The following is a 21,487-nucleotide window of genomic DNA, read 5'->3' as shown; positions in this document are numbered from 1 at the left end:
ATGCTGCAAAATGTCTGTTAGTCTATAAGGTGCCACAGGATTCTTTGCTGCTTTTACAGATTAAGATAGGAAATTAAAATACCATCTCCAACTGAAACTGCAGGAGGAATTTAAAGAAAGCATAAAGTAGTTAACCAAATGGGAATTTAGTAAAGACACAAGGTTAATAACTGTTTTGGTGAGAAAGTACCATGAAATTTAGTTACTTCAAGCAGTAAGCTGGCATCTCCAGCAGCACAGGACCTGCAGAAACAAAGTGCCCACAGTACTGTGATGAGACATTCCTGATGAATGAAGCCTTGTCTGCAAGGCTTTGATTTACTTTATAAACAACAACAAACTCTATACTTACTTGAAAGCCCCAGTGTGAAGGTCTCTCTGAAGTTCCCCTTGCCATCTAGCACGACCTAATCGCTCCAAAATGCAGTAGGAGAAGTCTGGGAGTTTTAGGTCTGGATCCCCCTCCCAGCCAATTAAAGCCCTGTAGCGCAGAACCTGTGAAGCAACGATGACTAATTTCTCCCCAAACCTACAAATCAAACAGCAAGAGATGAGGGGTTAGTTTCCCAGAGCTCCTAAATTTAACCATCTCCCCAACTGCTTTCTTTTCTGAGCGAAAATGATTACTGAAGGGATTACTTTGAAGTTGCACAAGGCTCAGCTGAAGATCTAGGACTTTCTCTCCATCTTCATGATGGCACATAACACCTATTAATATTACAAATGATTAGCTGTAACTCCAGAAAAATACTTCACCAAGCACCGAGTTTGAAATTTAGGAAGTTGTCGATTGAACTGCCTGCCTGCCTATCCAAACCTTTCCCACCTTCCTGATACAGAACTGAGATATGGTCCTGTTCTCAACCACTATCTCCATATAGGCTGAGGACAATTGCAACAATTCCATGATAGGCTTGATGTCAACTGACATCAGCAATAACAAGAGGCTTGTTACTCACACTAGCCCTTTAAAGTAATAGAACTGCTTTCACAACACTGTTTTAAATGCTGAATTGAGGGATGGAAAGGAACAAATTATTTTTCAGGAAGTTAGTAAGCTGCTTAGGCCTGGTCTACACTTAAAAGTTAGGTAGACATAGCTACAGCACTCGGGAAGTTCCAAAAAATTCACACTGTAGATGTAGCTAGGTTGACAGAAGAGTCTACAGCATGGCACTAGAGCAGCATACCTGCAGTGCTGTAGCACAGACATGGGCTTAGTGAGCAGCATTAAAAGTAGTAACCTTGCAGCAGGAACTGGTGACGGAGCTTTAGTTATAACAGGAGCAGTGCGCATACAAAATGATTAGCTGCTAGGTGCATAGTATACCTCCTACATGCTCTCCAAGTGCTGATAACGCAGCACATCAATAGAGAAATCTAAGAAGTTCCAGAGCAACTTGTTCAGTCATGTTTTTAACATTGAATAGTGGTAGCATTACTAAATACATGTCTGTTTTACTCCAAACAAGTGTCAAAGGAAAACCTAGACTTCTCCACTGTACTACCAGGAATATACAGTACCTTGGCAGCACTGAGATCTCAGAGCTAATTTAAAAAGAGAAAAACTTTAAAAGCCTGGTTTGAAAATCTATATATCTGGTTCCCAGGTTAAATTCCTCAATGGTTAAAATGGAGAGAAGCCAAGCTGACGGTAGGCCAGACAAAGGGCTTGGGTGGCTCAGTGCAGACAGAATATTCAGAAATGTAACCAGAAATCACATCATTTCTCTTGTTTGTGTACAAGATTTTCCCAAGAATTTATAGTTTGGCCAAATCTGGCCAGAGTTCCACGAGGACAGAAAAAGATGTTTCTCGGTCCTGATGCCAAATTTCAAATACTTGTTCCAAACCACAGGTCTGCTAGAATGCTTTTAACATTTTTTTCCTGAGCATTTTTGAAATACTTACTTTCCCCAAACTTCCCCAGAAACTTTTATCTGAAATTTCTAAAAAAAAGTGACCTGAGATGGACACCATACAACCCAAAGTGGGTGAGATCATATATTTATTGGATCAACTTCTGTTGGTGAGCGAGACAAGTTTTTGAGCCAACAGAAGTTGGCTCAATAAGATATTACCTCACCCACCTTGTCTCTCTAATATCCTGGGATTGACACAGCTACAACTACTACACCAAACAGCCAATACAGTTGGTAAATTTCAGCATAAACAGTTAAAGTTTGGCAACAGTATAAACAACTGAAAGTGGAATTATAATGGGAAAATGTTAGGTTAATAGATTCACAATTAGAACCCCTATAATGGTAGAAAACATGACAGCTTGGATAAGTGATATCTGGTTGGGGAAAGGTACCAATGTCTACAATTATTTGAAGACTGCAGACACCAAAGAGGAAGAGGAATTATTTAGGGTGAAATGGGGCAAGAAATAGGCAGCAGAGTTTACAATACTTGGAATGCAAGACCAATGGATGCATTTGGATCTGATTAAGAAAGCTTAGTCACTCATATATGCCTTTGATGAATGTGGTGAAGGAGAGATAGCTTGAAACCCTATGCCTCTGAAAATCTCAGTGTACATTTGTGGAGGATGCACAAGCATTTTATCTACAGCTGCAACAGAAAATCAGTGGTATATTGAAAACAATGGTTTCTTTACAGAGACTTTCCTCCATTGATTTATATGTATCTAATGCAGCAAAATAATGCCAAATTAAATCATGGAGCCAGCAGGGCTGTAAATATTGTTAAAAAAGTTAAATGATATAATTTTAATCGTTTAAACGGTTAACTGGTTAACCAATTAAAGGGAGAGGTCTTGGCCTGCACGGCCTGGGGTGGCTCCGGCCGGCGCAGCCCAGGGCTGAGGGTTAACAGCAAGACTAATGCTTACCAGTTAACTGTTTAATATTTTACATCCCTAGGAGTCAGGCTCAGCTCCCCTTAAAAGGAGCTGTTTCCAAATAGCAAAGCATTGTAATTTAAAATGAAACACCAACAAATACTGAAATCTTCTTACTCACTTTTCATAGGCTTCTGTGTAGGCATAACAAGGCTGCAAATCCTTTGTCCTAATTTGATCAGTATAATTTAGTCTCTCCTTAAAATATTGGCATGAACCCTGAATGCCATCCTTATTATCCAAAATCATATGGACAGGATAAATATCATCTAGAGGGACAGGATCTCTTTTTGTTTCCAGTATTCCTGTTTCAAGATCTATTTCTTCATACCTGAAATAAAAATGCAAAGAGAGCCAGTCTTTAAAATTGTAACATTCACGAGACAAAAACAACTTAAAAGCTGAATTTAAGGTTGCTGCTGTATTTCAACGGGTCTCCAACAAATGTCTTGGAAGAAACTTAGAACTAAAAATCCTTTAACTCTCAAAAGTTAGAAAGCCAGGAAATGCAGAATTAGAGTTGCACTTCTCAAACAAGGAATCCAAATATGTCAACATTCAGAGCATAATGCAAAGGCTTTTTCTGAGGAGATGGGAGTAAACAAAGAGATTTTTTAGCATAAGTATGTCAGGGGGGTAATAATATGCACACTGGCCTTGCTGAATTTTAATGTACTTTTATTGATTTGCACAAGTACCACGAGTTTTAGACAGGCACACTGAACTAATGCAGCACTTGACTTTTTCAATACTTTTAAAAAAAAAGTTGCAATGCTTTTTATTTCCTGATTATTTTTCAGTAAGACAATCATGTACAGAAGCTAAGTTTTTGCATATGAATTTTGATTTATTTACAAAACCATTAAAACAGTGCAATTCACAAATTATTTCTAGTTTTATAGTTTTTGATAAATATAGGAGAGAGTTGTGTGCTACAACATATTAGTATACAAAACTTATATTTAGTAACAATTAAGGTTGCAACAGTCCATACCCCACCCATGCTTTCTTTTCCAACTTGCCCACAACACTGTAAATAACCCATTCCAGTGCTCCATATTTCATTTCTCTCTCCACCAGATACCCAAAAGTAATACATACCACAGCTTTATCAAACTTTAATTCAAATGCAAAACCTGAAGCTATCTCATTTGCTTTTATAAAATTGTATCAAAAGATCAGTAAATCAGACTATCATATATTGCATGCATTCTGGACATTATTCTGCCTTAACACTACAAGGTTACTCTTAAGATTGTTAATCATGCCATCCCTCCACACACAGATCAGCAGCCCCCTGACCTTCATATTCCCTAGCGTAGGTTATTTGAATGACATGAGTAATTATTAGCTCCTTTCCAGACCAGGCACTGGAGAACGACTTGAGACAATTTTCCACTAGTTTATACAACTATTTAGTAGACAGCAGCAGAATCCTGTATATTTTACCCATGCTTGGGAGAGGAGTCATGATGCAAGGCAGAATGGTACAGTGCTTAAGACTGGGGTTTGTCATGTTAAATACTTGAGATCTGGACCTGCAGTGATCTTGTATGAGCTCACTCCTTTATTTAAAATAATAATAATAATGACAGGGAGCTTTCCCTTAGGCAGACAGGCATGTGGTGTCTTTCTTTCCCAAAAGTTAATGATAGCGTTCACACCATAACATTTATTTTTTGGTTTTGAGTTAAAAAAATTAATAACTTCAGTTTGGTGCACTTATTTGATGTTATGGCTAAAAAGTTATAGTAAAACACACTTTACAAATACTACTGACATATAACTGCTATTCTAGGTACAGTAGAACCGCAGAGTTCTACTGTACCTCGGGAATGAAGATTGTCTGTAACTCTGAAATGTTCTGTAATTCTGAAGGGACTTCAGCCACACGGGGGGTTGGGGCTGCAGCCGTGGGTGTGGGTGGGGGGGAGTGAGGTGGTCAAGACTCTGGGGGAGGATCATGGTTTCTGAGCGTTGGGGAACCAGGGCTCCAGGCAGGGGGCTCAGGGCTTTTGCCCCATGAGAACACTGGGGCTCAGCACTTTAGACCTGTGGGGAGCGTGGGGCTCAGGGCCTCAGCCCTGCAGTTCCATTCCCAGCTTCAGAAAAAGATCTTGGAGTCATTTTGGATAGTTCTCTGAAGACGTACATGCAGTATGCAGTGGCAGTCAAAAAAGCAAACAGGATGTTAGGACTCATTAAAAAGGGGATAGAGAATAAGACGGAGAATATCTTATTGCCCTTATATAAATCCACGGTATGCCCACATCTTGAATACTGCGTACAAATGTGATCTTATCTCAAAAAAGATATACTAGCATTGGAAAAGGTTCAGAGAAGGGCAACTAAAATGATTAGGGATTTGGAATGGGTGCCATATGAGGCTAGGACTTTTCAACTTGGAAAAGAGGAGACTAAGGGGGGAGATGACAGAGGTATATAAAATCATGAGTGATGTGGAGAAAGTGAATAAGGAATTTACTTGTTCCCATAATATAAGAACTAGGGGCCACCAAATGAAATTAATGGGCATCAGGTTTAAAACCAGAGCTTTGGAGCTGTGCTCCGGCTCCACTCCAGGCAAAAACCTGCAGCTCCACTGCTCCGGAGCTGCTCCGCGCTTCAGCCCCGGGCTCCGCTCCAAAGCCCTGTTTAAAACAAATAAAAGGAAGTTCTTCTTCACACAACACACAGTCAACTTGTGGAACTCCTTGCCTGAGGAGGTTGTGAAGGCTAGGACTATAACAGGGTTTAAAAGAGAACTGGATAAATTCATGGAGGTTAAGTCCATTAATGGCTATTAGCCAGGATGGGTAAGGAATGGTGTCTCTAGCCTCTGTTTTTCGGAGGGCAGTGATGGATGGCAGAAGAGCGATCACTTCCTCTAGGTCACCTGGAATTGGCCACTGTCAGTAGACAGGATACTGGGCTGGAAGGACCTTTGGTCTGACCCAGTACGGCCATTCTTATGTTCTTAACCCAGGCCTGGGAGTGTGTTGGGGTCACCATGCAAGTGGAAACCAGGCTGTGTCTGATGTGTGACTGGCAGGTTGTAGCCATACCCAGACACTCAGGGTGTTACCTGCATACTGGAAGAATGTGAGTGGCCCGGGGCGGGGGGGGGGGGGGTATAGCAGCAGAGCATTCTGAGGCACCAAGTTTGCAGGGCAGGGGTGACACAGCCTCTCACCGGTTTGGACTGAACCCCTGAATGCCACAGCCCCCCCCCTCCACACACACACACACACACACTCTGCCACCCCCCCCCACCCCGCCAGCCCCACCCTCACCGATCGTGCAGGCGGAGGGGGGGCCGCTCCCGCGGTAACAGGTAGAAGCTGAGCCCGGGCTGGGCGCTCAGGGCAGCCCACAGGAGCTGCTGGGTGGCGGGCTCCAGGGGCAGCGGGAAGGGCGGGACGCGGCTGCTCAGCCGGTACCATAAAGTGTCCAGCGTGATCCCATCCAGACCCTCCAGGGCCACCTCGTCCAGCAGAGCCCACAGCGCCTCCATCCCGCCGCCACTCACTACACCTGCGCCGCCGCCGCCGCCCTCCCGACGGACCCTACGCCGATTCGATGACCTCTACTGCGCCTGCGCGTCCTCATTTTGCGTCACAGAGCCGCTCCGGAAGTGAGGTTTGCTAGTCGCGACGGTAACCAAGGGAACCGGTAAACAGGGAGGGCGGCGGAGCTGTCGGTGTCGCCGCTGGCGGGAAAGAGGCACGGTACGAGGCGGGCGGGGAGGCTCCGGGCTGAAGCGGCGGAGGAGTGGGCACGGGGTGCAGAGGGGAGGCGCCGAACCGAAGGCGAATGACTGGCCTGGGGAGGGGGGGAGCGGGGGGAAGGAAGCCGGCCGGGACGGGGAGCGGGGAGGCCCGGCCGGGACGGGGAGCGGGGAGGCCCGGCCTGGCCGGGGAGCGGGGAGAAGGAAGCCGGCCGGGACGGGGAGCGGGGAGGCCCGGCCGGGACGGGGAGCGGGGAGGCCCGGCCGGGACGGGGAGCGGGGGGAAGGAAGCCGGCCGGGACGGGGAGCGGGGAGGCCCGGCCGGGATGGGGAGCGGGGAGGCCCGCCGGCGGGCTCTGGTGCGTGTGCGATGAGGCGCTGCGGCCGCAATGTAACAATGTTTGTTCTGGCTCCACCCCGCCATTGCCCCGGAACAGCGATCGGTGTTCAGCTTAAAAACCCCGGCCGAGGAGTTGGGTCTTCGCCTCTGCCCCAAGCAGCAGCTTTCAAGGAGCTCTTACCAGCCCGTCTCCTGCCTGCACAGACATTTCAAAGGTCCGGTTTCTAAACAGCGCTGCGCGTTTAAATTAATATCGACACGGAACAAAGGAATGTCTCTTCCGCAGCTCCCATTGGCCGGGAACGGCGAACCGCGGCTACTGGGAGATGGGGGCGGCTGTGCCTGCAGACGGCCGATGTAAACAAACTGTCTCGCGGCTCCAGGCGGATTAACCTTGGCGGGCTGCAGATTGCCCACCACTGTTTTAGAGGTTATGTGAACAGAAGAAAAAAGAGGGTTTTTTTCTTTGCATTGGAAATTCAGGTCTTATGCATGTCTACACTACAATCTTAAGTCTTCTTAGGTAAGGTCGATTTACAGCCACTGCAGTAATGACTGTGGTAGCTGATGTCCACACTGTCCCCATTCTGTTGGTGGTGTGCATCCTCACCAGGAGCGCTTCCACCGACTGAAGAAGGGCAGTGTGGGGGGCTGAGCGCCAGGGCTTTCAGCTCTGCGCAGCTTCCCACCAGGTTACTCACCTTCTAGTTTCACATTGAGAGTGGGTTGGGGGAAACCACCTAGGGCTTATCATCTCCAGCAGGGAGATCCACAGTGTCCAGTCGGCTGCTGTGCTCCTGGCAGGGAACCAAGAGCCCAGAAGGGCAGCCGGGGTCTGAGGTGGGAGTGATGATACAGCCAGACTCCCTGCCGGGAGCAGAGAATTGGACACTGGAGAGTAGTGGGGCTCTCAGTGGGGAGCCAGGGCTCTGGGGGGAAGCAGGGCTTCCAGTGGGGAGTCCAGGCTGCAGCCCAAGCTGGGAGCCTGGCTGGCAGCAGCCCAGGTCGGGAGTCAGGCTTTCTTGTAAATTTCATGGCTCTGAGTGGCATGGAGCTGGGAAATTGACAAGACAACCAACAGCCCATGTAAGTAATGCAGTGTCTATATTGACCTAACTACACCGACATAAGCCCTAAACTTCTCATGGAGTTATTAAGTTAAGTCAGTGGGAAGACTCAGATTGACTTCAGTGGGAGTTGAATCAGTCCTGATTAGTTGCTATGTAACACTGACAGACTCCGGTTGCCGTCGGGCAGGATTGAACCTGGGATCTCTGGTGCTAAATGCATCTGCCAAAAGCCATGTGGCTGTTAGCAGACGACCCATTAATCTTTTTCTCTAAGTAGTCTCAGTGCCATTAGATGGGACAGAACACCACATGCAGGCAGTGTGTGGGTTACAGCTACATGCTCTGATTCCACTGGGAACTGTAAAATACAAATCAGACTAAAAAGTCCTTATACTGTATTGTCAATTGAGATAAAATACAACTGTTTTTCAAGTTTAGAATTGTGAAAATATTTCTGGTGCTTCCTTTTTTGATTACTATAAATTCAGTGTTTTCGATTCACTGTTCTGTTTTATGAAAACTCCTATGCTAAACCAGCAATTAAACAATACATTCTAGCAAAGTAGGCCAGTAATGTGAGTTATTTTAAGAAAATACACTGTGCAATAACAAGTGTGAATTATTTAATGTATGCCTTGCAAATTGAAAAATCTCATAGTACATAGAGGAGGAAAAGATCTATTAGTTAACAGCTTGTATATATATCTTTTGTTATTCCCCTTTCCCTGAAAGTTGTTTACTTGTTTGTCCTTAAATTGTGCATCCCCTTGGAGCAGGGATGTTACTTGTTAAGTGTTTGGAAGGCATCTCGTACATAGTGGGCAGTACTCCAAATAAATAATTACTTAGGCAATGTCTACGCTACAGCTTATGTCAGCATAATTTATGTCACTCAGGGTTCAGGGGGTGAATAAATCCCCCCCCCCAAGAGACATAAGTTTACACCAACATAAGCTCTGGTGTGAATAGTGGCTTCTTCTGCTGACATAGCTACTGCTGCTCGTGGGGGCTGGAGTAGTTAAGCCAATGGGAGAGCACCCTCTCATTGGTTTAGAACAGCTACCTTAGAGAGCTTACAACAGCTCAGCTGCACTGGTGCAGCTGTGCCACTGTACACTCACTAGTGTAGCCGTGCCCCATGTCTATGTCTTCAGCACTGTTTTCTTTGTTTCCTCTGTTGAGGGTTTTAATGTTCTTCAACATTAGAATATAGCCTTTTTCTTTATTACTGATGCTAAGAGAGTAATCTTTGTGTTCTGAACCCTTTCCTTACTCCACTACTCCAGTTATATTTTCTTGTTTCAGGTTTACATTAAGGACATGGTGACTGACTTCGATGAGAAGCATGATGAATATTTAATATTCCTTCAACAAAGAAACCGGTAAGATGCAAGGAAGGTCACCAGCACTTTTCATATTATGGAAACTGGGCTAATGCTCGTATTTATTAACAGAGTATAAAAGTGGACAGTGGTGCAGAGTCTGGGTAGAGGGAGAGTGTCAAACTCTGGGCTCCAGCCCATGCAGCAACATCTGGACCAGGGGTTCTCAAACTGGGGGTTGGGTCCGGGACCCGTGAGGGGTTCGTGAGGTTATTACATGGGGGAATCATGAGCTGTCAGCCTCCACCCAAAACCCTGCTTTGCCATCATCATTTATAATAGTGTTAAATATATAAAAAAGTGTTTTTAATTTGTAAGGGGGGAGGTCACACTCAGTGGCTTGCTATGTGACAGGGGTCACCAGTACAAAAGTTTGAGAACCACTGCTCTAGACTGTTATTTTAGCTCCCATGGCACAAGCTGGAGTCAGTTGACCCAGACTCTGAGATTTGCCTTTGTTGTTGTTTGTTTGTTTGTTTTTTTGGCAATGTAGACATACCCAGAGCATTCACTTTATTGAGAAATGCAACACATAAATAAATAAATCCCTACTTAGATGATTCTGCTTGTGTAACCATTATTTTCCATATTTCTCTTGTTTATTACCACTAGTGATATAAGCATGGATATAGGACTCTTGTTTCATTCTCCACCCAACTTTCTTTTTGTGACATCACATTCTTCTTCACAGCAGTTTATTGTGTTGTCACAAACATAGCCTAGGCAATGAGGAGCATCTGGTAAACTCTTATAGACCAAAGTTCCTGTTTCCATGCAGATATCGCCAGTAATAAAATGAATGAAAGAAATGAAAAGGCAAAATGCATTGGGGTCTTCAACCCCATAGTGATCTGGAATCACAAGGGATGTGACTGAGCTGGGCAGGCTCTTGGCCCCATGGTTGGCTGGAACAATTAAGTGTTGTTTACCCCTTCACATAGCACAAGAACCAAGGGTCACTCAGTGAAATTATTAGGCAGCAGGTTTAAAACAAACAGAAGGAAATGTTTGTTAATACATAGAGTTTAATAGCAGTCAGGGCTTGTTAACTTTCTTTCCGGAAGAAGACAAAAGGAGAACAGGAGATGCCCTGCTAGGTGCTTCTGGAACTGGAACAGCCAAGCTACTAGACAGGGTTAAGGAGCCCTGTTGTGAGTTGGACTTTGTTTAAAAAGACTTTGAGACAAAGAGCAAGAATATTGTTTTGTTTTTTTCCCATACGGCAAGAAAGGGAAATATAGACAACTTTAAAAAGAGCGTGCTGTGGCTTTCCCTCGTGGTGTTACAAGGGATGTTACTGGTGGGGTGTGTGAGGGGCGTTGCCTTGTTGTGGAGTTTTCCTTTTCTTCATGATGATTCATGTTCACCCCTTTTTCAAGACTATGATAAATTTTGTACAAAGTATGCCTTGTGAGGTATCAATTGAAAACTCGTAATTTGCTGATCATTATTGTCCTGGTAAAATATGTGCAGCAACACTCTATGTAAAGTTATAAAATTCTACTGTATGACATTACTGAGATATATCCAAGTTTAGAAAAGTAGCCACAAACCAGTTCCTCAGAGACAAAAGGTTAGCCGATGCCGTGGCCAGGTGTCAAAAAGATCAAATGGCCTATCACTTGGTTAAGTGGCCATTCTTTGGCAGGAAAGAGGATGCAAATGAGATATCTACCTGTTGGCAAAGAAACAGCTGGAGGTTCCTGTCCCCACAGACTTTCTGTCTCCTGAACCTCAGCTGGAGATGATTCTCAAAGAAGAGGAAAAATATAAGAAAGGGGAACAGGTGCCCCAAGTTATTCCTCCCTTTCTCTCTACCCACGGTAGCCACAATGCCTGAGGAACAAAGAAACAGCTTTAGAATGAGGAAAGGATCCTGTCTGAAAGAATTCAGCTAGTAAGACTGCTGAAGCATGTGGTGAGAGAGACTTTTACTTCAAATTCACTTAGCTTTGTTAAGTTAGGTATTAATTACTCTTTATTTTCATTTTCTTGTAACCAGCTATGACTTTTATGCTTCATTACTTGCAATCACTTAAAAGCTATCTTTCTTTAGTTAAGTAAATAAACTTGTTTTATTGTTTTATCTAAACCAGTGTGCTTGGATTTAAGTCTTTGGGAAATTCCATTTGAGATAACAGGATTTGTGCATATTATTTATTATTAATAAAATGATGGACTTTATATGCGCTTGTGTTGTCCAGGAGAGGGCTGGGCAGTACAAGATGCACATTTCTGGGGGAAGTCTGGGACTGGGAATTTGCTGATGTTGCTCTGCAGTGTAATGAAAGAGTGACTGGCTGTAGCACTGTTACAGTATAACTGGGAGTAATTTATATGCTGGAGGCTTTGTGTGAGCAGACCAGGAGTGGTAACTCTCACAGCAAAGCAGTGTAGAAGGCACCACAGGCTGGAGAACTGATAGGTCACCGCTGTTCTTCAGTCCAGGTTGTATCCTGGGTAATGTCACCATGGTGCAGCGGACAAGGAATATGCATAGCTTGTTATTTTAAGTGAAGTTTACACTTCAAGCACTGGTATAGCGATTTTAAGTGAGTCTCAAGTGCAGTAGCTAGAAACAGTCAAAAAGAGGTTACAGTTGTTTTCTGTTTGTTTATTTTGGGTAATGGAACTAGAAACAGTAAGGCATAAAAATGAACAGTGAAACAACTGGAAAGTTAGAGATGGGCAGATTGGGGGCAGAAAAAAAAGGGGAACTCCAGCACCAGAAGTGGCTGACAGAATTGAGACTAAAAGAAGCAGGTACTGCCTTGGCGCGTAAGAGAAAGAAGCATGTGTTGCACGGGAAGCTAAAGAAGCCACCCACAGAAGAGCCCTGGAATTGAAATAATAAGAAGCTGAGGAGAAGGAGAGAAAATATAATCTGGAGCAGAGAGAAAATACAATCTGGAGTGGATAGAAAAACATGGGAAGATCCCAGAGTCACCGACATCTTCCAGTCAAGATTATCCACAGCTGGGACCAGTTATGTTCTGCATAGAAGGATACAGACTGCATTGAGGAGTACTTCACCACTTTTGAAAAGCTATGTGAAGTTCATAAGATTTCTGAGGACAAGAAAGTCCTCACATTGGTTTCAAAACTGTTGTTAAAGCTTTGAATGTATTTAATTAAATGCCAATTCAGGGAGCTTTGAAATATTTTATATTTAAAGAAACTGTTTTACAAAGGTTTCAGAGGGGTGGCCATGTTACTCCTCGTTGTTTTTGTTTTACAAAGGTTTCAAATCACTCCTGAAGTGTATAGATGAAAAATTTAGAAATCTTAAAGGGAGTGCTTGCATGAGTCATACTGAATATGTTTATAAGCTGTGTGACCTAATAAGAAAATGGGTAAAGGGAAAAGGGGCTGCAGATTATGACTGATTGCTTGATCTCATTGCTCAAGAATATTTCTTGAGTATATGCACTGACAATGTAAAAAATTGCCTATGGGCTAAATCTGTAGCAGAGATGGCTGCGCTGGCTGATGCCTTTGAGCAAGCCAAGATGTCCAATGAGTGCAAGCTACAGACTGAGGGACACAAACCCAGTGTAAAGGGGGGATCCTGTTTTACCCCTGGGTAAAAGAAGAGTAGTTGGGAGCTTAAGCACTCCTTCCTCCCCCCCAAAATTATTCCTCTCCTGGTTATCCCCATCATAAACCTCCTGTGAAGAAGGAGGGCCCAAGAACGTTTTACCAGTGTAACTCCACTAAGCATCTGAAAAGTCAGTGCCCTAAGATGAGAGAAACTAAGCCCTATCCAATCCATGTTAATGCAGCTGTCGGCAGCACAGTAGCCCCAGAGGCACCTGCAGTTTACCTGATGAGTAGGGTCCTACCAAATTCATGGCCATGAAAAATACATCACAGACTGTGAAATCTAGTCTCTTGTGTGCTTTTACCCTATACTACACAGATTTCATGGGAGAGACCAGCGTTTCTCAAATTAGGGGTCCTGACCCAAAAGGGAATTGCAGGGGGGGTCACAAGGTTATTTTAGGGGGAGTTGCGGTATTGCCACTCTTATGTCTACAGTGTCTTCAGAGCTGGGTGGCCGGAGAGAAGCGGCTGTTGGTTGGGCACCCAGATCTGAAGGCAATGCCCCACCAACACTTGGGCTGAACACAAAGAACACTGGGAGTTGTACTGTCAAAACCCAAGGAGACAGGCCTAACCATAAAACCTCTAAATGTAAAATTGGAGCAGCCAGAATTCCTTATCTGGGAGTCTGTTTCAGTGTGTGTGGGGGGGGTCAAATATCCCCCGATCCTTTGAACGTAGAAGCCATTGTGAATTGGCCTGTACCCCAAACCAAAAAAGAGGTCCAATCTTTCATAGGTCTTGTAAATTATTACAGAAGGCTTGTGTCAGGGTTCAGTGATGTATCTGTAATCACAGATTTATGTAAAAAGACTAAGCCAAACAAAGTTGTTTGGATGAAAGCATGGCAGGAAAGATTTGATAAGATAAAGAAAATCTCATCTAAAGATCTTGTCTAAAAAGCTAACCCTAATTTTGACAAAATGTTTGAACTGTGTACAGATGTTGTATCAGACACTGGTCTAGGTGTTGTGCTTATGCAAACAGGAGAATAACAAGAAGCACACAATTGTTTTCTTAAGCAAAAAATTGACACCAACTGAACAGAATTATTCTATCATATACCAAGAATGCTATACTGTAGTGTGGGCAGTTAAGCAACTAAGGTCCTAACTTTTCAATATGAAGTTCAAGGTCTTAACAAATCATTCACCTTTGATCTGGCTAAGCAAAACTAAATGCTAAGCTTCTGTGCTGGAGCCATATACTTCAAGAATCTTATATGGAAATTGTGCACATAAAGGGAAAAGAAAACATGGTGGCGGATGGAGGGCCCTGACCTGCTGCCTCTCACTTCTTGTACACTGCCTCACATAAAGGGGTCTTGTCAATGTCACAGACTCCTTTGGAGTCTGTTTCTTTGGAGGGTGGCTTCTGCCCTCACTGGGACCCCCCTTAGTTTGTTCCTGGTCAGGGTAGTTTTTTGACTGTGTCTGGAAGCATGTCTCAGTCTCCTAACTGTGCTCAGGGAGGGAGGCTGGTACAGCATGTTGCCCCTTTGCTGTCCCAGGCCCTTCTACCTTCCACTCCAACCTTCTCTGCACTCCCTCCTTTATAGCGTAGGAGCAGGATTTTATAGCCATACCGTGAAAATTAATGTATGATTTGATTTCATCCTGCCAGCAATCCTTTTTGAATAGCAAAAATGAATGACCCTCTGGGACTATGGGATTCTGTTTCCCATATGCATTACAAATTGGGCCCTTTTAGTTCTTTGTTTTAAGGTTTAGTTAGTAAGAGACAGAATCCTGTATTGTGTCTATGTTAAGTAGATCAGAGGAACATTGAAGGCTGGGCCTCAGTGTGAATTGTTTTGGTTATAAAACTTAGCAAGGTTTAATTTACAATGTCTTTTTGCTTGATATAAAATACTGCTGTTTGTGTTCTCAAAGGTCTCTGTAAAAGACTGTTTGTGTGATAAGAAATGCATGCATCAAAAAAAAATAAGCTGTAAAGGCCATTGTTAACCAGATGGTCAAAAAAGAGTGAAAACATTTATCAAAACTTATTGACTCCAGAAAACCATCAACGTGCATCCATGATTGAGGAAAGGCAGATTAATAACCCTAAGGTGGAGGCTGGCACCCCTAAAGACAATTAATTAAATCAAATCCGGGACCGAATGACCCTCTCGGAGGTGTTTCGAAATATTTACATAAAAAAAACCACCAATTAAAAAGTAACCATCGAAAACTAACGCAGCAAAATCCATAAACTTCTCACACACACACACACACGACTATAAAAACGGGGTGCTTTGCCATGGGACTTTGGGTTCATTTTGCCACTACTCCAGGACCATTGGATCGTGACCAACAGAGCCCAGCTTCCCTCTGCGACCAATCTGGCTGGCCACTAGATTGATCCAAACTCTGGACTGGTAACTATCAACATCCTCTGGCGGAACTGTGTGCATGGTATGTGTGTGTAACTAGAAAGCATATGCTAACTGCTGTATTCTCAATAAATGAGCCATGTTACCTTCTCCCCTATAAAAAAAAATCTCGTGTGCTTTGTTTAAGTATAACAATAGTATGTCTTGTTTCCTCTGTTGAGTGCAGCTGTGAGTGCCTGCCTCCATGATTGACAGCTCTGGCAGCTGCGTGTGGATGTGGCTGAGCAGCTTGCCTGCAGACAGGAAATGCTCCTTGTGACACTCTGTACCTCAGGGGAACACCCTGCACCCCCATGTTCATCCTTATAATATGATTGTGTGGTATCCAATGCAAAGTTGGTCATGTCGGGTGTCTTCGGAAGGCTCCCAACGCACTGAGCATTGTTGTTATAGTAATGTTATAGGTTGTAATTTCATGTATATAGTTATGAGGCTGAAAATGTGTCCTCATGGCTTAAAATAAGCCCAGGCAAAACTCTCCAGAAGCAGAGGGGCAGTTCACACCTCATCAGGGCATGTATGGGACAAACCCAGCCCACCCTCACGGGAACAAAGGACACTGGCCTAGGCAGCAACAAAGGATTTGTTGGACTCTCCAGTGAGTCACCCCCCTTCCCTTGGTCAGCTTGTGACTGCAATGAGGTAATGCTCACCTGACTCTGAAGGGGGGAGAGGGGCAAAGCCGAGAAAGAAGAAAGAACATGATAAAAGGGAGAGATGTTTGCCATACTCTCTCTCTTCCACCTCCATCTACAGACACCACCACCAAGCAACTGAAGTGCTGCTGAAAGGGGAGAATATGGTTGAAGGGCAACCAGCCAGCCTGCGGTGAGAAGCATCTAAGTTTGTAAGGGCACTGAAAGTGTTAAGATCAGCTTAGAATGCGTTTTGCTTTTATTTCATTTGACCAAATCTGACTAGTGCTTTGACTTAGATTTTAAGTTATTATATCTTTTGTAGTTAATAAATGTGTTTTGTTTATTCTACCCGAAGCAGTGCATTTGGTTTGAAGCGTGTCAGAGACTCCCCTTGGAATAACAAGCCTGGTACATATCAATTTCTTTGTTAAATTGACGAACTCATACAAGCTTGCAGTGTCCAGCGGGCATAACTAGACACTGCAAGATGGAGGTTCCTAAGGTTGTGTCTGGGACGGGAGATATTGGCTAGTGTCATTTGATTGCACAATCCAAGCAGCGACTTGCCAAAAGTGCTCACTCACGTAGCTGGGAGCAGCTTACATGCTAGAGGCTGTGCGTGAATAGTCCAGGGGTGGGGGTTCTCACAGTGGAGCAGGATAAGGCTGGCTCCCAGAGTCGAGGGTTGGAGTGACCTAGCAGATGTCCGGTCCAGATAACACCAGGGGAACGTCACACTCCTCTCCTGCATAAGCTCAGTATGGGTTTTGTAGTCCCCATTATAGGCTCTGATCTCAGTTGGGTTCTTTAGCAAGAGGGCCTTCAGCAGGGGACAAAATTGCTGCCTTATTCACTATAAATGTGCAAGCGTTGGCAAGACTGTACGTGTTGTGCACACACACTGGGGTGGGCAGGAGGAATTCAAATATCAGAAGACAGAACAAAAACCATGAATGATTTTTTAAAAAATCTCATATTTGGGACAACAGCATGATTTCAGGGGGTGAGAGGGGAAGGTCTGACTCATGATTTCTGAGCTTTCAGGGTTGCAATACTGTGTGATACACACTGCCAGTGGAGCACTGTCAATTAGTTTTATTGTATATAAAAATAAATGCACATGCAACATATGTTTTTACTGAACTCTCAACTTTGCTGAATCCAAAATGATACTGGACTGCTGGAAAAAACTTCATTTGACTTTTTTTTGTTTGTCTATTCTTGAAAACAGCTCAACCATTTAAAAAAAAAAAGAAGGTTTTGAGTGAAAGTTTCAGAAATAAATTGCTTCCTGAGTTTAGCGCAAATATTCTAAATTTCAGCTAAAAATATAAAATGATCTGTTAGAATGGAAATGCTTGGGCAGCCTTAATATAGGTGTCACAATGTCTGTAACTATAAAAGCACTGCAAAAATAGAATAGTTCCTGGCGGTTATGCCTTGAAAGCTTTTATGATTCAGATTGTGAATATGTTCTTTTGCGCCACAACCCAGCAGTATGTATCTATCGTTAATTCATAGATAGTTCTCTGAAGACCATATTAATTATTGTCCTTTCTATTTTAGGATATTGAGACATTTGAAAAGAAAGGATCCCATGCAAATCAAACTAGAGCATTTAGAACAAGGATTTTCTCTGTATCTAAATGGAGCTAATTCAGAGTCAAGAAACTATCGCAGAAAACCCAGTTTTCAAGAATTCTTTAGATGTGGGTCGCAGACTGCAAGGATAAATGGTGAGTTAAAAGTAATAGTTACTCAATATCTTACTGCAGTCACCATTTTAAACCTTTGCTTATTAGATGTGTAAGCTATTGGCATGGCTACTGGATTTTAAGGAAGGTGAGCTGTGAGAGAGTAAGGGTGGTAAGACAGTGCTAGCTGAATGTGGTGAAAATGAGGCTCTGTGGCACCCCTTCATCAAAGCACTAATGCCTATACTACACTACAGATACATTCCTAACAGGAATCCTGATTATAACTCAGTGGAGCCCCAGCCAGATCCAGTATTTAATGTAAACTGGATCTTAAACATGTTCATAACCAGGCTTTCCAGTATTTCCAGTATTTCCACTTCTTGCATCCGACGAAGTGGGTATTCACCCACGAAAGCTCATGCTGCAAAATGTCTGTTAGTCTATAAGGTGCCACAGGACTCTTTGCTGCTTTTACAGATCCAGACTAACACGGCTACTCCTCTGATACTGTAACACAGTTGGGGCTCTAGTTTGCTAAGTGTTGAAACCAACATAGTTGTAACCAAATATTGCTTTTTTCTCTTTTTTTACCCTCTAATGAATTTGTCTAAATTCAGTTTCCATCCATTGGATATCATTATGCCTTTGTCTGTTTGAATACAAAGCCCTCTACTATCAGAAATCTTTTTATGTACCAACTTACCTCTTAACTTTCTGTTTGATAAGCTATAAATAGATTGAGCTCTTTAAGTGTCTCACTGTAAGGCAGGTATGCCAGTCTTAGTTCGTAGGCCTCAAACCTCCTACAATCTCTCTTCTAGAGGTAGGCCATATCCATTAGTAGGCCATTGTCCTTATGCCCTAATCATTCAAGTGTTGGTCAATTCAGATCAAGGTATGGCACACGTGTGTGTGTGTGTGTGTGTGTATGAGAGAGAAAAAGAGGAAAAGGCAGAAGTGTTCAATAAATATTTCTGTTCTGTATTTGAAAAAAGCAGGATGGTGCACTCACATCACTTGAGGATGATGAAATACTTTGCAGTCCATTAGTAATAGGGGACACCTGGTAAAATTTCTCGTATTCAAGCGAGTTCAATGGCAATCATTCAGAACTATGCAGTACAAATGTTCAAATTTAACATCAAGTTGACTGAGACCCTCTTAAAAAGAAATACTGCTTAGCTTGATTCTTTTTATTTACCTTCTTATCTTTAAGGCTTTAGGATTCACACAGGGAGGGGTCACACACACACACACACACACACACACACACACTTACCCTCCCTCCCCCCACACACACACGGGGAGAGGTGACACACACACACTCCTGTACACCTCTCTTACACAAGGAAGGGGTGACCGACTGACCAGACCCTCCTTGCCTGGCGTTCTCCGCCCTCCATGCCTGTCTGGGCTCCTGAGATAAACCAGCCTCCCTGGTACTTGGCACCATGTCTTCCCGAGGAACACATGGGTCACATGCCCCTGCTCCCCAGATTTCTGCCAGGGGTCATACCAGAATATGGCCAGCAGCAGCCTTTTGGCACTGTGTGGGAGGGAAAGGATGGGATCTGCTTCCAGCTGCAGGGGAGAAGAAGAGGGGGAAGGAATGACCTGCCCTGTGTCTTTGAAGAGCTCATCTCTTCTCCGCCGCCGCACTCCTGTATGTCTGAAAGCTGCTTGCCCCTTTCTGCCTGCACATGCAGGGCTTGGCTCCACCTGGCCAGTGCCCCGGGCTGGAGGGTCTTGGGCTTTCCCAGGGCACCAGCCAAGTCAGAGGCAGTGGGGGAAGGAAGGAGCCTGCCAGTCAGCCTGTTGGTGATCTGAGTGCTCCAACCAGGGGCTGATTCTCTGCCCAGCACTGGGAGCAGGACGCGCCCCACCAGGAGGGATATGGAAGAGCAGCAGGGCTGGGGAGGGGCAGAGGGAGAAGGGGCAAAGCAGGGAGAGGACAGTGAGGGGGAGCATGTAAAGGGCCGATGGGTGGGCAGCAGAGGCAACACATAACCAGCCGTCGCTTGGCATCTTTCTGCACTCACCAGCCACTGCAGCTCGCCGCCAGTACCAGCCAGAAACAGAACAGGAGGCGGGGCCCTGCTGGCCGGGAGCCGGCACGCAGCCAGGGCTGCGCTGAAGGACCAGAAGGGGGAGCAGCCAGCCCAATGGGCTGCATCTTTGCCCCGCCATCAGCCTTGCACACCCATCCCCATTGCCGGCCCCTGGACACCCCCCTCTCACCACTTAGAGTTGTAGAAGAAAATCTCTGGTCACTGAGGTTCATTTTTAATAAATCTTGTAATGAGTAGCCTGACTGCAATCCAGAGCCAAATAATGGAAAAGCAGATATGAGATTAAGTCAATGAAGATTTGAAGAATAGGAATATAATTAATGCCAGTCAACATGGTTTGATGAAAGTAGATCTTGTCAAATAAGCCTGATTTCATTCTTTGAGGAGATTACAAGTTTGGTTGCTAAAAGTATAAGTATGAATGAGGGTTGATATTATGAGTTTGCCGAGGTGCCATTTAGATATTAAAAGTGTAATATAACAAATTAGATTTGCCAATTTTATAAGTGTTATAGCCAATATCAGAATGAAATTTAATTACATTACCCTCTTTTTATTGAGTCTAGGGAGCTTTAGCTTAGTAATTTTAATGCTAGGTTCTTCTCAGGGCAATTTTTACGTGGGACAGTATTTCTAAAATCAGGACGTTTGGTTATTCTTAACCAATCAACAATTTATTAATTCACCCAGAACTATATCCATCTACAATGAGCAGTTCAGTAAAACTTTGGTACAACCAATGTTTTAGGCAGTAACTGGATACAAAAGATACAGTCTTGCAAGCAAATGTCATAGACTAGGGGTTGAGGCTCAGCTGTTCTAACACATAACAATACAAATCACCAAGATTTCTTCTTATATTTACTTATGATCTTCAATCTTCAGTTCTTTAGTATCTCTACCACATTTATTATACTTCCAGTATTCCTTCAAGGAGTAAGGATACACTTGTTTTAAAGGCACTTTTAAGGATGTTTTCCCTGCTGTTGAATGGTTTGGTCTGAAAGAGACAAGTTTAAAATATCAAGCAGTTGCTTAAAGTTATTGTTTTATTGTGTGTTGCTTTAAATCTCTTAGGTTAGTTTGCTTAGACTTACAAAGGAGAGCATGCAGATAGCATTAGTTAAAATTCAAAATATGATTTCTTGAGGTCTCACTAAAAAGTGTAGACTCATTAAAATAATTTTCAGTTATTTATATTAAAGAAGAGAAGGCGAAATACAATCTTATTTGAAATCTCACCACTTCTTTAGGGCTTACAATAGCACAGGAGACATTGTCCACCTATGAAGAGCCAGTTTATTCATAAAGGCATACAAATGTTCAGCTTCTAATTTGGGGTGAAAGGCATAATGGCAGGATGAAACAGATTCTCCATGGTATATTTGATTCATAAGGCAAACAGATTTGGAATGAAAACATGTGAACTGGGCTTCTTGGAGTAAACAGGAAATGTGTTCCCTGACATAACATGCTATTTGTGACTGGTTTAAACTCACAGCTTCCCTGATCATCTCTTGATTGAGATTCACTTACAGAATGCAGTATGCCACCTTGCATAGGAAGGCAGGGTGTTACTGTGACCCAAGGACCTCGTGATGCCAACTGGCAGAGGGTTCTGGGCTTCTGCCAATCAGAAGTCACAGCACCTATGGGGGAACGCCAGATGGCGGCGGCTAGCCAGAAGGAATTACTGCCAA

General features: G+C 43.7%; 2 protein-coding genes across 2 annotated transcripts in view; one reads left to right on the top strand and one right to left on the bottom strand.

The window, feature by feature from the left end:
• LOC123356962 (general transcription factor 3C polypeptide 1-like) overlaps positions 1–6,406 on the bottom strand; it is a gene marked incomplete at its 3' end in the record, with an annotated part of 77,370 nt that extends 70,964 nt beyond the window's left edge. The window contains exons 1-3 of the mRNA XM_045000216.1: positions 6,160–6,406; positions 2,988–3,197; positions 353–529 (exon numbers count right to left, since the gene is read on the bottom strand). Coding sequence (XP_044856151.1) covers positions 353–529; positions 2,988–3,197; positions 6,160–6,380 — 608 coding nt within the window. The remainder of the gene's footprint in view (positions 1–352; positions 530–2,987; positions 3,198–6,159) is intronic.
• A 125-nt stretch (positions 6,407–6,531) lies between these two features.
• Positions 6,532–21,487, top strand: part of LOC123356961 (katanin-interacting protein-like) — a 70,423-nt gene continuing 55,467 nt past the window's right edge. Inside the window, exons 1-3 of the mRNA XM_045000215.1 lie at positions 6,532–6,594; positions 9,309–9,385; positions 17,588–17,757. Coding sequence (XP_044856150.1) covers positions 9,324–9,385; positions 17,588–17,757 — 232 coding nt within the window. The 5' untranslated portion in view covers positions 6,532–6,594; positions 9,309–9,323. The remainder of the gene's footprint in view (positions 6,595–9,308; positions 9,386–17,587; positions 17,758–21,487) is intronic.

The sequence above is a fragment of the Mauremys mutica genome, unplaced genomic scaffold (assembly GCF_020497125.1).
Source record: "Mauremys mutica isolate MM-2020 ecotype Southern unplaced genomic scaffold, ASM2049712v1 000094F_np12_subseq_1:153747_obj, whole genome shotgun sequence".
NCBI classification, from domain to species: domain Eukaryota; kingdom Metazoa; phylum Chordata; order Testudines; family Geoemydidae; genus Mauremys; species Mauremys mutica.
Note: the sequence above shows the minus strand (reverse complement) of the source record. Positions and strands in the feature narration are given on the sequence as shown.